Source organism: Oncorhynchus keta, chromosome 29, assembly GCF_023373465.1.
Source record: "Oncorhynchus keta strain PuntledgeMale-10-30-2019 chromosome 29, Oket_V2, whole genome shotgun sequence".
NCBI classification, from domain to species: domain Eukaryota; kingdom Metazoa; phylum Chordata; class Actinopteri; order Salmoniformes; family Salmonidae; genus Oncorhynchus; species Oncorhynchus keta.
Window position 1 is genome coordinate 12,913,658 of NC_068449.1, and position 18,213 is coordinate 12,931,870.

At 43.9% G+C, this 18,213-nt stretch overlaps 1 protein-coding gene across 1 annotated transcript in view; it reads right to left on the bottom strand.

Annotated features, from left to right (window-relative positions):
- Positions 1-18,007, bottom strand: part of LOC118362323 (consortin-like) — a 37,348-nt gene extending 19,341 nt beyond the window's left edge. The window contains exons 1-4 of the mRNA XM_052485930.1: positions 17,876-18,007; positions 13,654-13,747; positions 8,272-8,610; positions 5,772-6,004 (exon numbers count right to left, since the gene is read on the bottom strand). Of these exons, the coding sequence (XP_052341890.1) occupies positions 5,772-6,004; positions 8,272-8,610; positions 13,654-13,747; positions 17,876-17,929 (720 nt within the window). The 5' untranslated portion in view covers positions 17,930-18,007. The remainder of the gene's footprint in view (positions 1-5,771; positions 6,005-8,271; positions 8,611-13,653; positions 13,748-17,875) is intronic.
- Positions 18,008-18,213: the final 206 nt, after the last annotated feature.

Consider the following 18,213-nt stretch of genomic DNA (forward strand, 5'->3'; position numbering starts at 1 on the left):
TTATTGTTCTCCTGCTGACTCAAGTGGAGAGAGGGAGAGTGTGTGTGTGAGAAAGAGGGCATGAGCGCTCGCATTTCTAATCAAGTGAGAGGCGGTAACAACCCACTGACCTCTCTCACACTCACTCTTTCTCCCTCTTCTTTGTTGCAAGTAACAAAACATATATATATATAAATATGAATTGCTCATTTTGCTTGCTTGTGGTGCGTAGGCCTACATGTGTGTGTGTGTGAGAGAGAGAGAGAGAGAGAGATGGAGAGAGAGAGAGAGAGAGAGAGAGAGAGAGAGAGAGAGAGAGAGAGAGAGAGAGAGAGAGAGGGGGAGAGAGAGAGAGAGAGAGAGAGAGAGAGAGAGAGAGAGAGAGAGAGAGAGAGAGAGAGAGAAAGGGAGAGAGAGAGAGAGAGAGAGAGAGAGAAAGGGAGAGAGTGAGAGAGAGCTCAGGGGAGAGAGAGAGAATGAGGGAACAGTGAGAGAAATAAGAGGCTTTGACAAAAAAAACAAGAGAAAAGACTTCCTCCTAATGTACTACATGTTTTTATAGGAAGTATAAAAGTATCAAATATAATCTCCTTCGTAGAAAGCTCCATTAAAACTCAGGGAGACATAACACAAACAATTATTCTGCCCTTACAAGGGCTGGTCAGAACTCCCTGGGTTGCTAAAAGCTGTCTGGATCTCGACCAATCAGATTGGAGACAGGGGAAGAAGGTCAGAGGTGAACAGATGCGAGTTGGTTAGAATAGGGCTGTGTTCAGAGCATTGCAGAAAGAAAATGAATAAAGCTGACATGATTCCCTGTTCTATCCAACAGATGTCATGTCATGTCCCAATCCCAAATTGACCCCTTGACCCTACAGGGCTTCCCAAACCTTTTTGACCCAATTTTGATATCTGAAAATTCTTGCGACTCCAACCATGTGAAAATAATGTAATTAACAGCCAATGTTTACTTTTTAAATTTTTTAAAATAGGAACTATGACAGTCAATTGCAAAACATTCTAACAGTATTTCTGGTTGTCTTGAACGCACTGAAGTCAGAGATTTCCGAGTTTAATTTCACTAACCGGAATGTCAACTGAGCAAGGATCATAGTCAAATGGATTGGAAAGTAGGTCCCAAAGTGCTCTTCCAAGCGTTGGATGTGAGCGGTCATCACTCCTGTGGGACACTTCCTGATGCTGTTTTCTGTTACAAACATACTTTCCTCTGGATCAGTCACTCATCTGGAGAATGTTTTTGTATTTCCCCTGCATTTCCCTACATTCCCCTGTATTGCCCCTACATTCCCCTGTATTCCCTTGTATTTCCCCTGCATTCCCTTGTATTTCCCCTGTATTTCCCTGTATTTCCCCTGTATTTCCCCTGCATTCCCTTGTATTTCCCCTGCATTTCCCTGTATTTTCCCTGCATTCCCTTGTATTTCCCCTGCATTTCCCTGTATTTCCACTGCATTCCCTTGTATTTCCCCTGCATTCCCTTGTATTTCCCCTGCATTTCCCTGTATTTCCCCTGCATTCCCTTGTATTTCCCCTGCATTCCCTTGTATTTCCCCTGAATTTCCCTGTATTTCCCCTGCATTCCCTTGTATTTCCCCTGCATTCCCCTGTATTTCCCCTGCATTCCCTTGTATTTCCCCTGCATTTCCCCTGCATTCCCTTGTATTTCCCCTGTATTACCCTGTATTCCCCTGCATTTCCCTGTATTTCCCCTGCATTCCCTTGTATTTCCCCTGTATTACCCTGTATTCCCCTGCAATTCCCCTGCATTCGCCTTGTATTTCCCCTGCATTTCCCTGTATTTCCCCTGCATTCGCCTTGTATTTCCCCTGCATTTCCTTGTATTACCCCTGTATTACCCTGCATTGCCCCTGCATTCCCCTGCATTTCCCCTTGTATTTCCCCTGCATTTCCCTGTATTTCCCCTGTATTTCCCCTGTATTCCCTTGTATTTCCCCTGCATTCCCCTTGTATTTCCCCTGCATTTCCCTGTATTTCCGCTGCATTCCCCCTGTATTTCCCCTGCATTTCCCCTGCATTCCCTTGTATTTCCCCTGCATTCCCTTGTATTTCCCTGTATTTCCGCTGCATTCCCCCTGTATTGCCCCTGCATTCCCCTTGTATTTCCCCTTGCATTCGCCTTGTATTTCCCCTGCATTTCCCTTGTATTTCCCCTGCATTCCCTTGTATTTCCCCTGTATTACCCTGTATTTCCCCTGCATTCCCCTGTATTGCCCCTGCATTCCCCTTGTATTTCCCCTTGCATTCGCCTTGTATTTCCCCTGCATTTCCCTGTATTTCCCTTGTATTTCCCCTGTATTTCCCCTGCATTCGCCTTGTATTTCCCCTGTATTACCCCTGCATTGCCCCTGCATTCCCCCTGTATTTCCCTTGTATTTCCCCTGTATTTCCCCTGCATTCCCTTGTATTTCCCCTGCATTCCCTTGTATTTCCCCTGTATTTCCCCTGCATTGCCCCTGTATTTCCCCTGCATTGCCCCTGTATTTCCCTTGCATTCCCCTGCATTCCCCTTGTATTTCCCCTGCATTCCCCTGTATTTCCCCTGCATTTCCCCTTGTATTTCCCCTGCATTCCCCTGTATTTCCCCTGCATTCCCCTGTATTTCCCCTGCATTCCCCTGTATTTCCCCTGCATTCCCCTGTATTTTCCCTTGTATTTCCCCTGCATTACCCTGTATTTCCCCTGCATTTCCCCTGTATTACCCTGTATTTCCCCTGCATTCCCCTGTATTTCCCCTGCATTCCCCTTGTATTTCCCCTGCATTCCCCCTGTATTTCCCCTGCATTTCCCCTGTATTACCCTGTATTTCCCCTGCATGCTTGCATTCAGTTTGTTCAGTTTCTAAAATGTGTCTGATAAATTTCCTTACACAGAAAGTCAACCAAGTTTTTTTTTTACCTCCATTGTGAACTACAAGAGTTCCTCTCTTTATGAAAAACATCTTTCCACCACTCCCCATCGATAACCACCAAGCTTCGGTGTGAAATACAACATTGTCATGTTCTGATCCCATATCTCCACAAAGTGTTGTGAACAGGCGTGCGCAGTGGATGTGATGTAGTCAGAGTTCTCGGCTCAGCTCGTTTGGCGCCAGTTGCTCTCGTTGTGCCATACAATGCTTCCATATGGCAGTTTGAGTCATTAAGAGTTTCCTGTTGATTGCTAGCAATAGCATGAATTCTTCATTAAACACTGTTATTTGACAAATGTATTGATGTGAGTTTCTGTGCCTCTTCCCTCCCCACACATGGCTTTCACCATATAAATTGCGGCTGGTAATATCAAAATCTCTGCAATATTGTGTGGTTTCATAGTGTAGCGGGTCCAACTGATTCACAGGTACAGTGGAGTCTCTTTCCATGATCTGGTTGAATATTACCCTTTAGATTTGAATCATTTACATTTTTAAGGTTAACCACATGATTTTGAGATACAAAGACAATATTATAATATACAGTAAATAATTTGTTTTGTATTTTATTTTTGTCAGGATTTTTGAAATTCTCCCGTGACACCATTTTCATATTAGGCACATGGGGTTGCGACCCCTAGTTTAGGAACCGCTGCCCTATGCGAATGTGAAGATCTGAGAGGATTTGATTGCCATAATCAATATGGTGAAACTTTCACCTAACCTATCAGAGGGCAAGGTGGAGCGATTACCATATTGACTGCACCGGTCAAATCCTCCCAGTCTGTGCTAGGGTCCAGGGTTCCATTTGGGCCATGTCTGTTCTCAACAATACATTTATATCTGAACATTCTGTAACGCTGAACCCACCTGAACGCGCCCCCAGGAGACAGTTGAAAGTGTTGGGAGGAGGGAGGGAGTAGACCAATGATGTATTTACATCATTGGAGTAGACAGATGCAGAGAGGTGCTGATCAGAAATGACAGCAGTGCCCCTACTGGTGGAGGAGGGAATAGACAACACATTTTCACTTCACTTCACCCAGAGCTCTGTGTGTATCATAATGACAGGGATTATACCACACTCACACACACTGTAATGTGTGTGTGTGTGTGTGTTCAGTCAGTCTAGTAAATACACTACATGACCAAAAGTATGTGGACACCTGCATGTCACTAATCTATGATCGTATGCTATCCATTTATTTGTATGCTGTTATTTGTATGACATTTTAAAATTTGATTATTAACCAATGATATTAGGCCACTCCTGGCTATGATTACAGACACCTGTGTCTTTTGACACTATATAAACGAGTCATCCCGCAGTGTTTATTACATTTTTGCATCTGAGCTCCAAGAGTGTGCGGCTCTCTTTTATTTTCAAGTTTCTACTCCGCTAGCCAGCACCTCGTCTTGGTAGGTGTGCGTTTATTTTTCTTCTAGACACCTGCTTGTCAAACATCTCATTCCAACATCATGGGCATTAATATGGAGTTGGTCCCTCCTTTGCTGCTATAACAGCCTCCACTCTTTTGAGAAGGTTTTCCATTAGATGTTGGAACATTGCTGCAGGGACTTCCATTCAGTCACAAGAGCATTAGTGAGGTCGTGGCTCTGATGTTGGGTGATTAGGCCTGGCTGGCAGTTGGCCAGCCAGGCCTAATTAATATTGCCTGCTAACATGAATTTCTTTTAACTAGGTAAATAAATTGTGTCACTTCTCTTGCATTCTGTGCAACAGAGTCAGGGTATATGCAGCAGTTTGGGCCGCCTGGCTCATGGCGAACTGTGAAGACTATTTCTTCCTAACAAAGACAGCCTACTTTGCCAAACGGGGGATTTTCAAAAGCGCATAATCGTTGCACGAATGTACCTAACCATAAACATCAATGCCTTTCTTCAAATCAATACACAGAAGTATATATTTTTAAACCTGCATATTTAGTTAAAATGAATTCATGTTAGCGGGCAATATTAAACTTTGCTCGCTGCAAACTAATTTGCCAGAATTTTACGTAATTATGACATAACATTTAAGGTTGTACAATGTAACAGGAATATTTAGACTGATGGATGCCACCCGCTAGATAAAATACGGAACGGTTCCGTATTTCACTGAAAGAATAAACGTTTTATTTTCTAAATTATAGTTTCCGGATTTGACCACATTAAATTACCTATGGCTCGTATTTCTGTGTGTTATTATGTTATTTGATAGAGCAGTCTGACTGAGCGATGGTAGGCAGCAGCAGGCTCGTAAGCATTCATTCAAACAGCACTTTCGTGCGTTTGCCAGCAGCTTGGGGTGCGCGCTAATAGAGTTTCAAACGTCACTCGCTCTGAGACTTGGAGTGGTTGTTCCCCTTTCCCATGCAAGGGCCGCGGCTTTTGTGGAGCGAAGGGTAATGAATCTTCGAGGGTAGCTGTTGTCGATGTGTTCCTGGTTCGAGCCCAGGTAGGGGCGAGGAGAGGGACGGAAGCTATACTGTTACACTGGCAATACTAAAGTGCCTATAAGAACATCCAATAGTCAAAGGTATATGAAATACAAATGGTATAGAGATAAATAGTCCTATAATAACTACAACTGAAAACTTCTTACCTGGGAATATTGAAGACTCATGTTAAAAGGAACCACCAGCTTTCATATGTTCTCATGTTCTGGGGTGTCCACATACTTTTGCATATATAGTGAGGAATTACAGCTAACCACAGAGGGAATCACACCTAACCACAGAGGGAATCACACCTACACCAGGCTGCCAGATAAATGTTGACTTGAGAACAGCGCAGGCAGGTAGAAATACAATATATAGAATGGAGAGGGACGGGCACACACCTGATGGAGGGACTGAGGAAGGTGGGAATGATCTTTACGTTCCCCTAGCTCCTCTAGGGAGGCTAGGAGGGCAGTGCTAGGCTCTGTGGTGGAGGTGGTAGTAGGCTCTGTGGTGGAGGTGTACGTCTTTGCTTCAGGGTTACTGTAGGAGGATTCGTCTGGACAACCTGCTACGGGGCTGATGGGACATGTAGTCTCTGGAGACACAGAAGGGTGGAGCTCTACCAAACTGCCTAAAGAGAGAATGTGAGAGGGAGAGAATTGAGGATGGAGAAGACAAAGGGACAAGACAAAAAGAGAGAGAGAGAGAGAGAGAGAGAGAGAGAGAGAGAGAGAGAGAGAGAGAGAGAGAGAGAGAGAGAGAACATCAAAGAAACCCTGTTATAAATGTCAGACAGTGAGAGCCAGTGAAAACTGGGCAGAATCTCTTACCTACTGAGCGATTACACACACTCTCACTATGTACTTTTCTCTTTGTGATTCTGTTCTGTGGAAACCATACAGCCCGTTTGAACAATCCCAAGTCCTTTTTATCACATGGTGGGAAATGAATTTGGTTGGTAGCGACATAACATTCATAGTATAATGCACCATTGAGTACTTAAACCGACATGCCCCCACACACACACAACAGTGAGCCTTGTTGTTAGCCAGACTAAAGGCTAAAACAAGGGATGGACAAAGTCTAGCACAATGACACACAGAGCTCACATCACAGGCTAGCACATTTGGCTACAATGACATCACAATGGAAAAACAACACAATAGGCAACACCCAGTGGCAACTGATAGTTACTCACGTCTTGCCCAGACATTGTGTGTTATGGGACAGGCACCACAGATCCTCAGGCTCCTCTCAATCACTTTACCTCTCCACTGACTCCCTACATCTTCCCTTCTTCTCCCTGACTTCTATTAAAATCTCCCCCTATCGATCTACCTCCTCTTCTCCTTCTGTCCTGCTCCTTGCTGTACCACTCTCCTTTACCTCTCCATCTCTCTGGCTGTAGCTGATGTGGTTGCTCTGACATCACTGTGTGACCCGGGCTGTATGCCACAAATCTGATCTGCTGACCGATTAACAGGGTTAGCGTTCAGTGGCTTGCGAAAGTATTCACCCCCCTTGGCATTTCTCCTATTTTGTTGCCTTGCAACCTGGAATTACATTTTTTTTTGGGGGGGGGGGTTGTATCATTTGATTTACACAACATGCCTACCTACCACTTTGAAGATGCAAAATATTTTTTCTTGTGAAACAAACAAGAAATAAGACAAAAAACAGAAAACTTGAGCGTGCATAACTATTCAGCCCCCCAAAGTCAAAACTTTGTAGAGACACATTTTGCAGCAATTACAGATGCAAGTGTCTTGGAGTATGTCTCTATAAGCACATCTCTATAAGCACATCTAGCCACTGGGATTGTGTCCATTCTTCAAGGCAAAACTGCTCCAGCTTCTTTAAGTTGGATGGGTTCCGCTGGTGTACAGCAATCTTTAAGTCATACCACTGATTCTCAAATTGGATTGAGGTTTGGGCTTTGACTAGGCCATTCCAACACATTTAAATGTTTTCCCTTAAATCACTTGAATGTTGCTTTAGCAGTATGCTTAGGGTTTTCCTGCTGGAAGGTGAACCTCCGTCCCAGTCTCAAATCTCTGGAAGACAAACAGGTGTACCTCAAGAATTCCCCTGTATTTAGCGCCATCCATCATTCCTTCAATTCTGTCTAGTGTCTCAGTCCCTGAAAAACATCCCCGGAGCATGCTGCCACCACCATGCTTCATTGTGGGGATGGTGTTCTCGGGGTGATGTGAGGTGTTGGGTTTGCGCAAGACATAGCATATTCCTTGACGGACAAAAAATCTACATTTTCATCTCATCTGACCAGAGGACCTTCTTCCATATGTTTGGGGAGCCCCCCACATGCCTTTTGGCAAACACCAAACATGGTTGCTTATTTTTTCTTTAAGCTATGGCTTTTTTATGGCCACTCTTCTGTAAAGCCCAGCTCTGTGGAGTGTACGGCTTAAAGTGGTCCTATGGACAGATACTCCAATCTCCGCTGTGGAGCTTTGCAGCTCCTTCAGGGTTATCTTTGGTCTCTTTGTTGCCTCTCTGATTAATGCCCTCCTTGCCTGGTCTGTGAGTTTTGGTGGGAGGCCTTCTCTTGGCAGGTTTGTTGTGGTGCCGTACTCTTTCCATTTGTTAATAATGGAATTAATGGTGCTCCGTTTGAAACATGTTATGTTTTTAATTTCACTTCACCAATTCTGACTATTTTGTCCATTACATGAAATCCAAATAAAAATAAATTTAAATTACACGTTGAAATGAAACAAAATGGGAAAAATGCCAGGGGGATGAATACTTTTGCAAGGCCCTGTAAGTGCACACATAAAAAGACACATACGCACACACAGACATACACAGACACACACGCACACTCGTAAGCCCAGACGATTGAGTAACCCAGACCTTCAACCATGGTGTGTGCGTTACCTGTGTCTGAGAAGGAGGAGTCAGTCATAGGAGTGTCGGGTGCTGTCACGCTGTCCTTCTCTTCTTCCACTATCACATCATCATCATCATCATCATCCTCTCCCTTCATCTTTCTATCACCATCTTCCTCCTCCTCTTCATCCCTATTAGCATTTAAAGAGTCTTGTTCGATGGAGTCACATCCAACCCTCTGACCATCATCGAGTTGAGTTTGTGTCAAGTTCTGGTTTTGGTGGGCGGAGACCTGAATTGGTTCCGAGGGGTTCGATTGGTTGTAGTGGAGGTCCACTACGCCCTCCTGACCCTCTGACACCACTGGTCCCGCCCTCTCGCACTGACCTGGAACCAGAAAAAGAGACAGGGTCTGTTGTTGTCATAACACACAGAAGGAGATTCCAATCGACTCTGGAGGCACTCATGTAGATCTAATACAGGGTCTTCCACCTTTTCTTGCCCAGGGACCCCCGCCCAGGCAAATTAGCAACCCAGAAACCCCCTCCCAGGCAAATCAGAGACCCAGGGACCCCCGCCCAGGCATATTAGCAACCCAGAAACCCCCTCCCAGTCAAATCAGAGACACAGGGACCCCCGCCCAGGTAAATTAGCAACCCAGAAACCCCCTCCCAGGCAAATCAGAGACCATGGACCCCCACCCAGGCAAATTAGCAACCCAGAAACCCCCTCCCAGGCAAATCAGAGACCCAGGGACCCACGCCCAGGCAAATCAGAGACCCAGGCACCCCGCCCAGGCAAATCAGAGACCCAGGGACCCCCGCCCAGGCAAATTAGCAACCTAGAAACCCCCTCCCAGGCAAATCAGAGACCCAGGGACCCACGCCCAGGCAAATCAGAGACCCAGGCACCCCGCCCAGGCAAATCAGAGACCCAGGGACCCACGCCCAGGCAAATTAGCAACCCAGAAACCCTCTCCCAGGCAAATCAGAGACCCCCGCCCAGGCAAATTAGCAACCCAGAAACCCCCTCCCAGGCAAATCAGAGACCCAGGGACCCCCGCCCAGGCAAATTAGCAACCCAGAAACCCCCTCCCAGGCAAATCAGAGACCCAGGGACCCCCACCCAGGCAAATTAGCAACCCAGAAACCCCCTCCCAGGCAAATCAGAGACCCAGGGACCCACGCCCAGGCAAATTAGCAACCCAGAAACCCCCTCCCAGGCAAATCAGAGACTCAGGGACCCCCGCCCAGGCAAATTAGCAACCCAGAAACCCCCTCCCAGGCAAATCAGAGACCCAGGGACCCCCGCCCAGGCAAATTAGCAACCCAGAAACCCCCTCCCAGGCAAATCAGAGACCCAGGGACCCACGCCCAGGCAAATCAGAGACCCAGGCACCCCGCCCAGGCAAATCAGAGACCCAGGGACCCACGCCCAGGCAAATCAGAGACCCAGGGACCCACGCCCAGGCAAATCAGAGACCCAGGCACCCCGCCCAGGCAAATCAGAGACCCAGGGACCCACGCCCAGGCAAATTAGCAACCCAGAAACCCCCTCCAAACACATTTGCCAAAAGCAGCTGTTTAGCTGGTTAAACAAAAGGTCATCCATGTGTCGTCAAGAAGGCTTTCCAACACTTTCTGCGACTGGTATTCACCGGGTGCCTTTTCAAAGACTATGTCAGATACTCCAGTGAGTGTAATTAGCTCCAATGAATGTAATTAGCTCCAATGAATGTAATTAGCTCCAATGAATGTAATTAGCTACAATGAATGTAATTAGCTACAATGAATGTAATTAGCTCCAGTGACTGTAATTAGCTACCTTGAATGTAATTAGCTACAATGACTGTAATTAGCTACCTTGAATGTAATTAGCTACAATGAATGTAATTAGCTCCAGTGAATGTAATTAGCTACCTTGAATGTAATTAGCTACAATGAATGTAATTAGCTCCATTCAGTGTCATTATCTCAATATTAGGAGTTGAGATACAGTGCCTATAAAAACAAAATCTACACCTCCATTGATTTCTTAATTTTATTGTGTTACAAAAAGTGGGATTAAAAGGAATTTCATGTATTTTTTGTCAACAATCTACACAAAATACTCTTGTCAAAAAAAAAAACTCAAATTAAGATTCATTAAAAAGAACACCAATAATAATTATTCACCCCAGAGTCAATTCATGTTAGAAACTCCTTAGAAACTCCTTGGGTAAGACTCTAAGAGCTTTGGGTAAAACTCTAAGAGCTTTGGGTAAGACTAAGAGCTTTGGGTAAGACTAAGAGCTTTGGGTAAGACTAAGAGCTTTGGGTAAGACTAAGAGCTTTGGGTAAGACTAAGAGCTTTGGGTAAGACTCTAAGAGCTTTGGACACCCGTTTTGTGCAATATTTGCACATTATTCTTTTCAATATATATATATATATATATATATATATATATATACAGTTGAAGTCGTAAGTTTACATACACACTCATTTTGTCCATTTTAAAGTCACTACTGGCCTGATCCCTGACCAGTTCCATTCCTATTCTGCAGCTCAGTTCAGAAGGATGACTGCATCTTTGACATCATCCACAGAATAATTACTAACTTGTTTTTATTTTCTTTAACTCGGCAAGTCAGTTCAGAACAAATTCTTATTTACAATGGCGGCCTAGGAACAGTGGGTTAACTGCCTTGTTCAGGGGCAGAACGACAGATTTTTACCTTGTCAGCTCTGGGATTCGATCTAGCAACCTTTCGGTTACTGGCCCAACGCTCTAACCACCTGCCACCCCTGTCTGATTTGCTTTTGTTACCCACCTACCAATCACTGCCCTTCTTTATGAGGCTTTCGTAAAGCTCCCTGGTCTTTGTAGCTGAATTTGTGCTTTAAATTCAATACATGACTGAGGGATCTTACAGATGTATGTATGGGGGACAGAGGAAGGGGAAGTCATTCAAAAATCATGTTAACCTCTATGTGATTTATTAAGCCACATTTTACTTCTCAACTCATTTAGGCTTGTCTAAACAAAGGTGAAAACTTACGCAACGACTATATTTTAGTTATTCATTTGTAAAAAGTTGTAGCATTTTCTTTTCACTTGGATATTATGGAGATCAATAACAAAAAAAGTACAATTCAATCTATATCAATCCCACTTGGTAAAGCAACAAATTCTGAATCAAATGGACCTTCTATATGTAATCCTAAAATGTTTATTCTGTTGTTGCTAGTGATATTTGCACACTTTCTCAAATGTATTTTACACCGGTGGAAACTCCCTCCAGCCAATGCTCACACTAACCCAATGCTCACACTAACCCAATGCTCACACTAACCCAATGCTCACACTAACCCAATGTTCACACAAACCCAATGCTCACACTAACCCAATGCTCACACTAACCCAATGTTCACACTAACACAATGTTCACACTAACCCAATGCTCACACTAACCCAATGTTCACACTAACCCAATGTTCACACAAACCCAATGTTCACACTAACCCAATGTTCACACAAACCCAATGCTCACACTAACCCAATGTTCACACTAACCCAATGTTCACACTAACACAATGTTCACACTAACCCAATGCTCACACTAACCCAATGTTCACACTAACACTAACCCAATGTTCACACTAACCCAATGTTCACACTAACCCAATGCTCACACTAACACTAACCCAATGTTCACACTAACCCAATGCTCACACTAACCCAATGTTCACACTAACACTAACCCAATGTTCACACTAACCCAATGTTCACACTAACCCAATGTTCACACTAACCCAATGCTCACACTAACCCAATGCTCACACTAACCCAATGCTCACACTAACCCAATGTTCACACTAACCCAATGCTCACACTAACCCAATGCTCACACTAACCCAATGCTCACACTAACCCAATGTTCACACTAACCCAATGTTCACACTAACCCAATGGTCACACTAACCCAATGCTCACACTAACCCAATGCTCATACTAACCCAATGTTCACACTAACCCAATGCTCACACTAACCCAATGCTCACACTAACCCAATGTTCACACTAACCCAATGCTCACACTAACACTAACCCAATGTTCACACTAACCCAATGTTCACACTAACACTAACCCAATGTTCACACTAACCCAATGCTCACACTAACCCAATGCTCACACTAACACTAACCCAATGTTCACACTAACCCAATGCTCACACTAACACTAACCCGATGCTCACACTAACCCAATGCTCACACTAACCCAATGTTCACACTAACCCACTGCTCACACTAACCCAATGCTCACACTAACACTAACCCAATGCTCACACTAACACTAACCCAATGCTCACACTAACCCAATGCTCACACTAACCCAATGCTCACACTAACACTAACCCAATGCTCACACTAACCCAATGCTCACACTAACCCAATGCTCACACTAACCCAATGCTCACACTAACACTAACCCAATGCTCACACTAACCCAATGCTCACACTAACCCAATGCTCACACTAACCCAATGCTCACACTAACCCAATGTTCACACTAACCCAATGCTCACACTAACCCAATGTTCACACTAACCCAATGCTCACACTAATCCAATGTTCACACTAACCCAATGCTCACACTAACCCAATGCTCACACTAACCCAATGCTCACACTAACCCAATGTTCACACTAACCCAATGCTCACACTAACCCAATGCTCACACTAACCCAATGCTCACACTAACCCAATGCTCACACTAACCCAATGCTCACACTAACCCAATGCTCACACGAACCCAATGTTCACACTAACCCAATGTTCACACTAACCCAATGCTTTTAAATCAATGACCAGGAGAAAAGGGTGAAGAATCGGGACATAAGACAATATTTCAGCTCTCTCTCTCTGCCTCTCCTCTCCTAGATCTTATGCAGAGCTCCTCTCTCTCCCTCTCCTCTCCTAGACCTTATCTAGAGAGCTCCTCTCTCTCCCTCTCCTCTGCTAGACCTTATCCAGAGAGCTCCTCTCTCTCCCTCTCCTCTGCTAGACCTTATCCAAAGAGCTCCTCTCTCTCCCTCTCCTCTCCTAGACCTTATCCAGAGAGCTCCTCTCTCTACCCCTGCCTCCAGCACTCACCCATGGGCTCGGCAGGTAGCCTAGTGGTTAGATCGTTGGGCCAGTAACCGAAAGGTTGCTGGCTGGAATCCCCGAGCTGACAAGGTAAAACATATGTTGTTCAGCCCCTGAGCAAGGCAGTTAACCTACTGTTCCCTGTGTGCCGATGACATGGATGTCAATTAAGGGAGCCCCCCCGCATCTCTCTGATTCAGAGGTGTTGGGTTAAATGCGGAAGACTCATTTCAATTGAAGGCATTCAGTTGTACAACTGACTAGGTCCCCCCCTTCCTCTCCCTGTCACCTTCTCATCCTTACCCTCATCCATGGGGCTCCTCCTCCGTGACCTCTCAGCATGAAGGTCGGCCACTCCCCTTGCCACGCCTACAATAAACAGCCCTCCTCCTACTGACTAGAGAGAGAGAGAGAGTTTATTTCCCTTTTGTTTGTCTATTCCACTTGCTTTGGCAATGTAAACATGTGTTTCTAATTCCCTTTGAGAGAGGGGGGAAGAGAGAAAGAACGAGGGAGTAGTGAGAGAAAGAATAGAGGCTTTGTTTAAGCCTTCCTCTAATCAGTTCAATTTTGTTTAAAGTTTCACCACATTACAGCAGTAAAACAATCTAAAATCCTAAAATCTGATCTTTTGACCCCTAAAACAAGAGAAAAGACTTCCTCCTAATGTACTACATGTTTTTATAGGAAGTATAAAAGTATCAAATATAATCTCCTTCGTAGAAAGCTCCATTAAAACTCAGGGAGACATCACACAAACAATTATTCTGCCCTTACAAGGGCTGGTCAGAACTCCCTGGGTTGCTAAGCGCTGTCTGGATATTGACCAATCAGATTGGAGACAGGGGAAGAAGGTCAGAGGTGAACAGATGTGAGTTGGTTAGAATAGGGCTGTGTTCAGAGCATTGCAGAAAGAAAATGAATAAAGCTGACATGATTCCCTGTTCTATCCAACAGATAGTCATGTCCCAATCCCAAATGGACCCCTAAGCGCATATGACAATCTGAGAGGATTCGATTGGCATAATCAATATGGTTTAACTTTCACTTAGCCTATCAGAAGGCAAGGCATTATTACCAGTGTAAGGAAGGGAATAGAAAAGAGAGAACATGTCTAACACAATTCCTGAGTAAACAAACACATTCTTCCAAATCTCAAAACACTGAGAATTAGAGGTCGAAAGATTAGGATTTTTCAGCGGTGATAGCGATTCATCTGACATTTTTATTTATTTATGTATATATATATATATATAAAATAATGACAATTACAACAATACTGAATGAACAACGAACACTTTTATTTTAACTTAATATAATACATAAATAAAATACATTTAGTCTGAAATAATGAAACATGTTCTGTTTGATTTAAAGAATTAAAAAACAAAGTGTTAGAGAAGTAAAAGTGCAATATGTGCCATGTAAAAAAGCTAACATTTAAATTCCTTGCTCTGAACATGAGAACATATGAAAGCTGGTGGTTTCTTTTAACATGAGTCTTCAATATTCCCAGGTAAGAAGTTTTAGGTTGAGGTTATTATAGGAATTATAGGACTATTTTTCTCTATACCATTTGTATTTCATAGACCGATAACTATTGGATGTTCTTATAGGCACTATAGTATTGCCAGCCTAATCTTGGGAGTTGATAGGCTTGAAGTCATAAACAGCGCTGTGCTTCAAGCATTGCGAAGAGCTGCTGGCAAAACGCACGAAAGCGCTGTTTGAATGAATGCTTACGAGCCTGCTGCTGCCTACCATCGCTCAGTCAGTCTGCTCTATCAAATCATATACTTAATTATAACATAATAACACACAGAAACACGAGCCTTTGGTCATTAATAAGGTCAAATTCGGAAACTATCATTTCGAAAACAAAACGTTTATTCTTTCAGTGAAATATGGAACCGTTATATATTTTATCGAACAGATGGCATCCATCAGTCTAAATATTTATGTTATATTGCACAACCTTCAATGTTATGTCAAATTAATTACTGTCTTTGTTAGGAAGAAATGGTCTTCACACAGTTCGCAGCGAGCCAGGCGGCCCAAACTGTTGCATATACCCTGACTCCTTGCAGCCACAAAGTCCTTTTTGATGCTGCACTTGCATAACAGGTGGTCAGCCTGCCAAGCAGTCTCCTCGTAGATTACAATGTAATCGGCGTCCAAAAAGGTCATGCCAATTAATCGGTCAACCTCTACTTAGAATACTCTTCAGCATTAAAAAGACAGTTCGGAATAGTTTGTACATATATTATGACAACATGTTGTGCCGTTTTGTTCATTTTGGACTTTGGCTGTTCGGGCACACAACCTTTTTATCGAGGTAAATTGAAGTCGGTAGCCGAAGTCTACGCCCCCTCGTAAATGCCTGTTGTCATTCCCCAAGAGACGACTCGTCCTCATGCACATTTTCTGATGTGAGAAATACTGCACCAAAAATGTCAAAATGTATGTATTGTAACGACCCAGGGAAATTGCCGCACGAGCATGCTTTTGCAGCACAGTCAATAGCGCGCCGGACCTCGGTCTCGAGACCTGCCCCTTGCTGTTTCATTACATTGGTGTCAGAAGTGGTATCGGACCTTGCATCCACGACAGTGCGTGTGCTTGGCTGGTGAGCGCGTTCCTGTAAGACGTCGAGTCGCTAGCTAGCGCGAAGACGCGCTCTTTGAAAGGAGGGAGTAGTGTAACGACCCTGGGTTTATTTATAAACGTGGAAATCGGCCCTGCTAAATTCCTACAATTCGAAACAGTTTGCCATAAGGTGGAGAGAAAGGTTAGCATGTTTTTATATGATATCTGAGCGAGACTAATAAAATAATGCGCCCCCCCCGGCCGGTAATTCAACCATGATAAGTTTAGATTGCTAAATTAGTTTAACTGCCAACTATCTACGAAAATGTAGCTGACATGGGCTAATTGACTGACCATCAGTGACTGACAGAGAAAAACAGCTGATGCACAACCACATTTATATATTGCACCTTGTGTATTCTACTATTCTAACTCGCAACAGTAAATTGAGACCCAATTTAGCTCCGAAAAAATGTATCTGAGGGCATTCAAAAGGGGGGCCGCCAATTGCCCATCCATGTTCTAGAGGGTTAGGCCCGAAGAAATAGACTTCATCGAATGGACATATCCCAGGAGTATTGTATGGAACATGCAGAATAACCTGAAGAGCATGGCAGGTGGCTTTATGCAACGCCTACCTCTGAATTAATGGTGTTATTCACAATGCATCTCTAAGGGGAGTGTGTGTGTCTCAGCAGGGCATGTTGGCGCCAGCTGAACTTGGCCACTGTTAATGTTAACCCTCCTTGCTATCTCTCGTCCTCCCTATCCATCTACCCTTCTCTGTTACTCTTGGCTCTCGGTCTACCGCTTATTCTCTCCCTCTATCACCACATCATCCTTTGTCTGTTCTCTTCCAGGGGGCCCATAAATAATGAAGTACACACACAGTTACACACAGGTGGAAAGTAGGTCAGCCAATCTCACGTGAGAGAAGGGTTAAAAACAATGTTTGGAACACATACACACAATCGATCCAAAGCCAACTCAACTGACAAAAACACCCAAGTGGGAACATGCACAGGCTAGAACTTGCAATTAATTCACACACGGAGTATAATCAATATTAACTAGCCTCACCGGGGTGGATTCTATGACTCATCAACCTGAAGATACAAGGCATTACACAACACACAGAAGCTACATAGAGGACTGTTCAGGTGACTCATCTGAATGTAATACGACGCACTTCCATGTTCCCTCTACACAGATGCTGTATGTGTATCTGGGGGTCTACGTGAAGAACATCAGACAGTTATGTATTCCTCTCATAAAATGAACATACTCTGGTACTCACCCAGAGGACAGTAACAAGGGTCTTCTCTCTGACACATTCAAATCACTTAGCTAATGTTGTCGTGTACTAAAACTGCCAGTTGTGGATGGTGACCGACAAAATAATATCATGATGCATCATGTTTCTTGTAGTCAGAACGGTCATCAGACTGGCGCACAGTGTTCTGGAGTAGACAACCTAACAGTCAGTCATAAGATTTGCTACAATACACAACTATTGGAAAAAACCTGCTTTACGGCAAGGGCTACAATGCGGACATTTTTTTTCTCCGTGCAGACAATTGTCCTGACAATGCCAGCAAATAGGTAATGTCGTGATTAGTTATCTTCACTAGCTTGTCAACGGGTTTACTTGGCTAGCTAGCATAACAAGCTAACCTTAGTTAGCCTACCTATAGCGGTCTACGTTGCTTGAAGCTTACGCTACTGTACCTACTACTATACACATTGCTAGCTATTAAGGTCCCGTGTTATTGCAAAATTCAATATGAATTCATATGAGTACGTATATGTTTAACACACGGTTGGATCATGTTAGCTGTGACCTAGCTAACTTGGCTAAATAAACATGTCTGGCTTTTTTACGGTGCTTTTTGATACAAATTCGTTGTCTTCTAAAACACGGCCGTAGCTCGCTACTTACAATTGAATGAATTTTGGGTCTTGTATCCAGTATGCAGGGTGCTGAACCAAACATTGACACTGATTATTTGTTTTCCGGTATCTTCCTTGCACCTATCCGGAAGATTCACAATCTGACGCTTTCCTATCGGTGGACAGCTTTTGCAGTGGTTTGGCGCCATCAGGCGGTCATATAGCGTAGCTACAAATACGACGAGGTCAAGCGTCAGATGTAAGATAGTTAGGTTTTTCTAACGGGAAACATGCTTTATTGCGGGGATAAACAGTTTGTCAAAAATAGTGACAATACTAGTTGAATACTAAGTTTCTAAACAGCATTGTCGACCAACAATGCACACA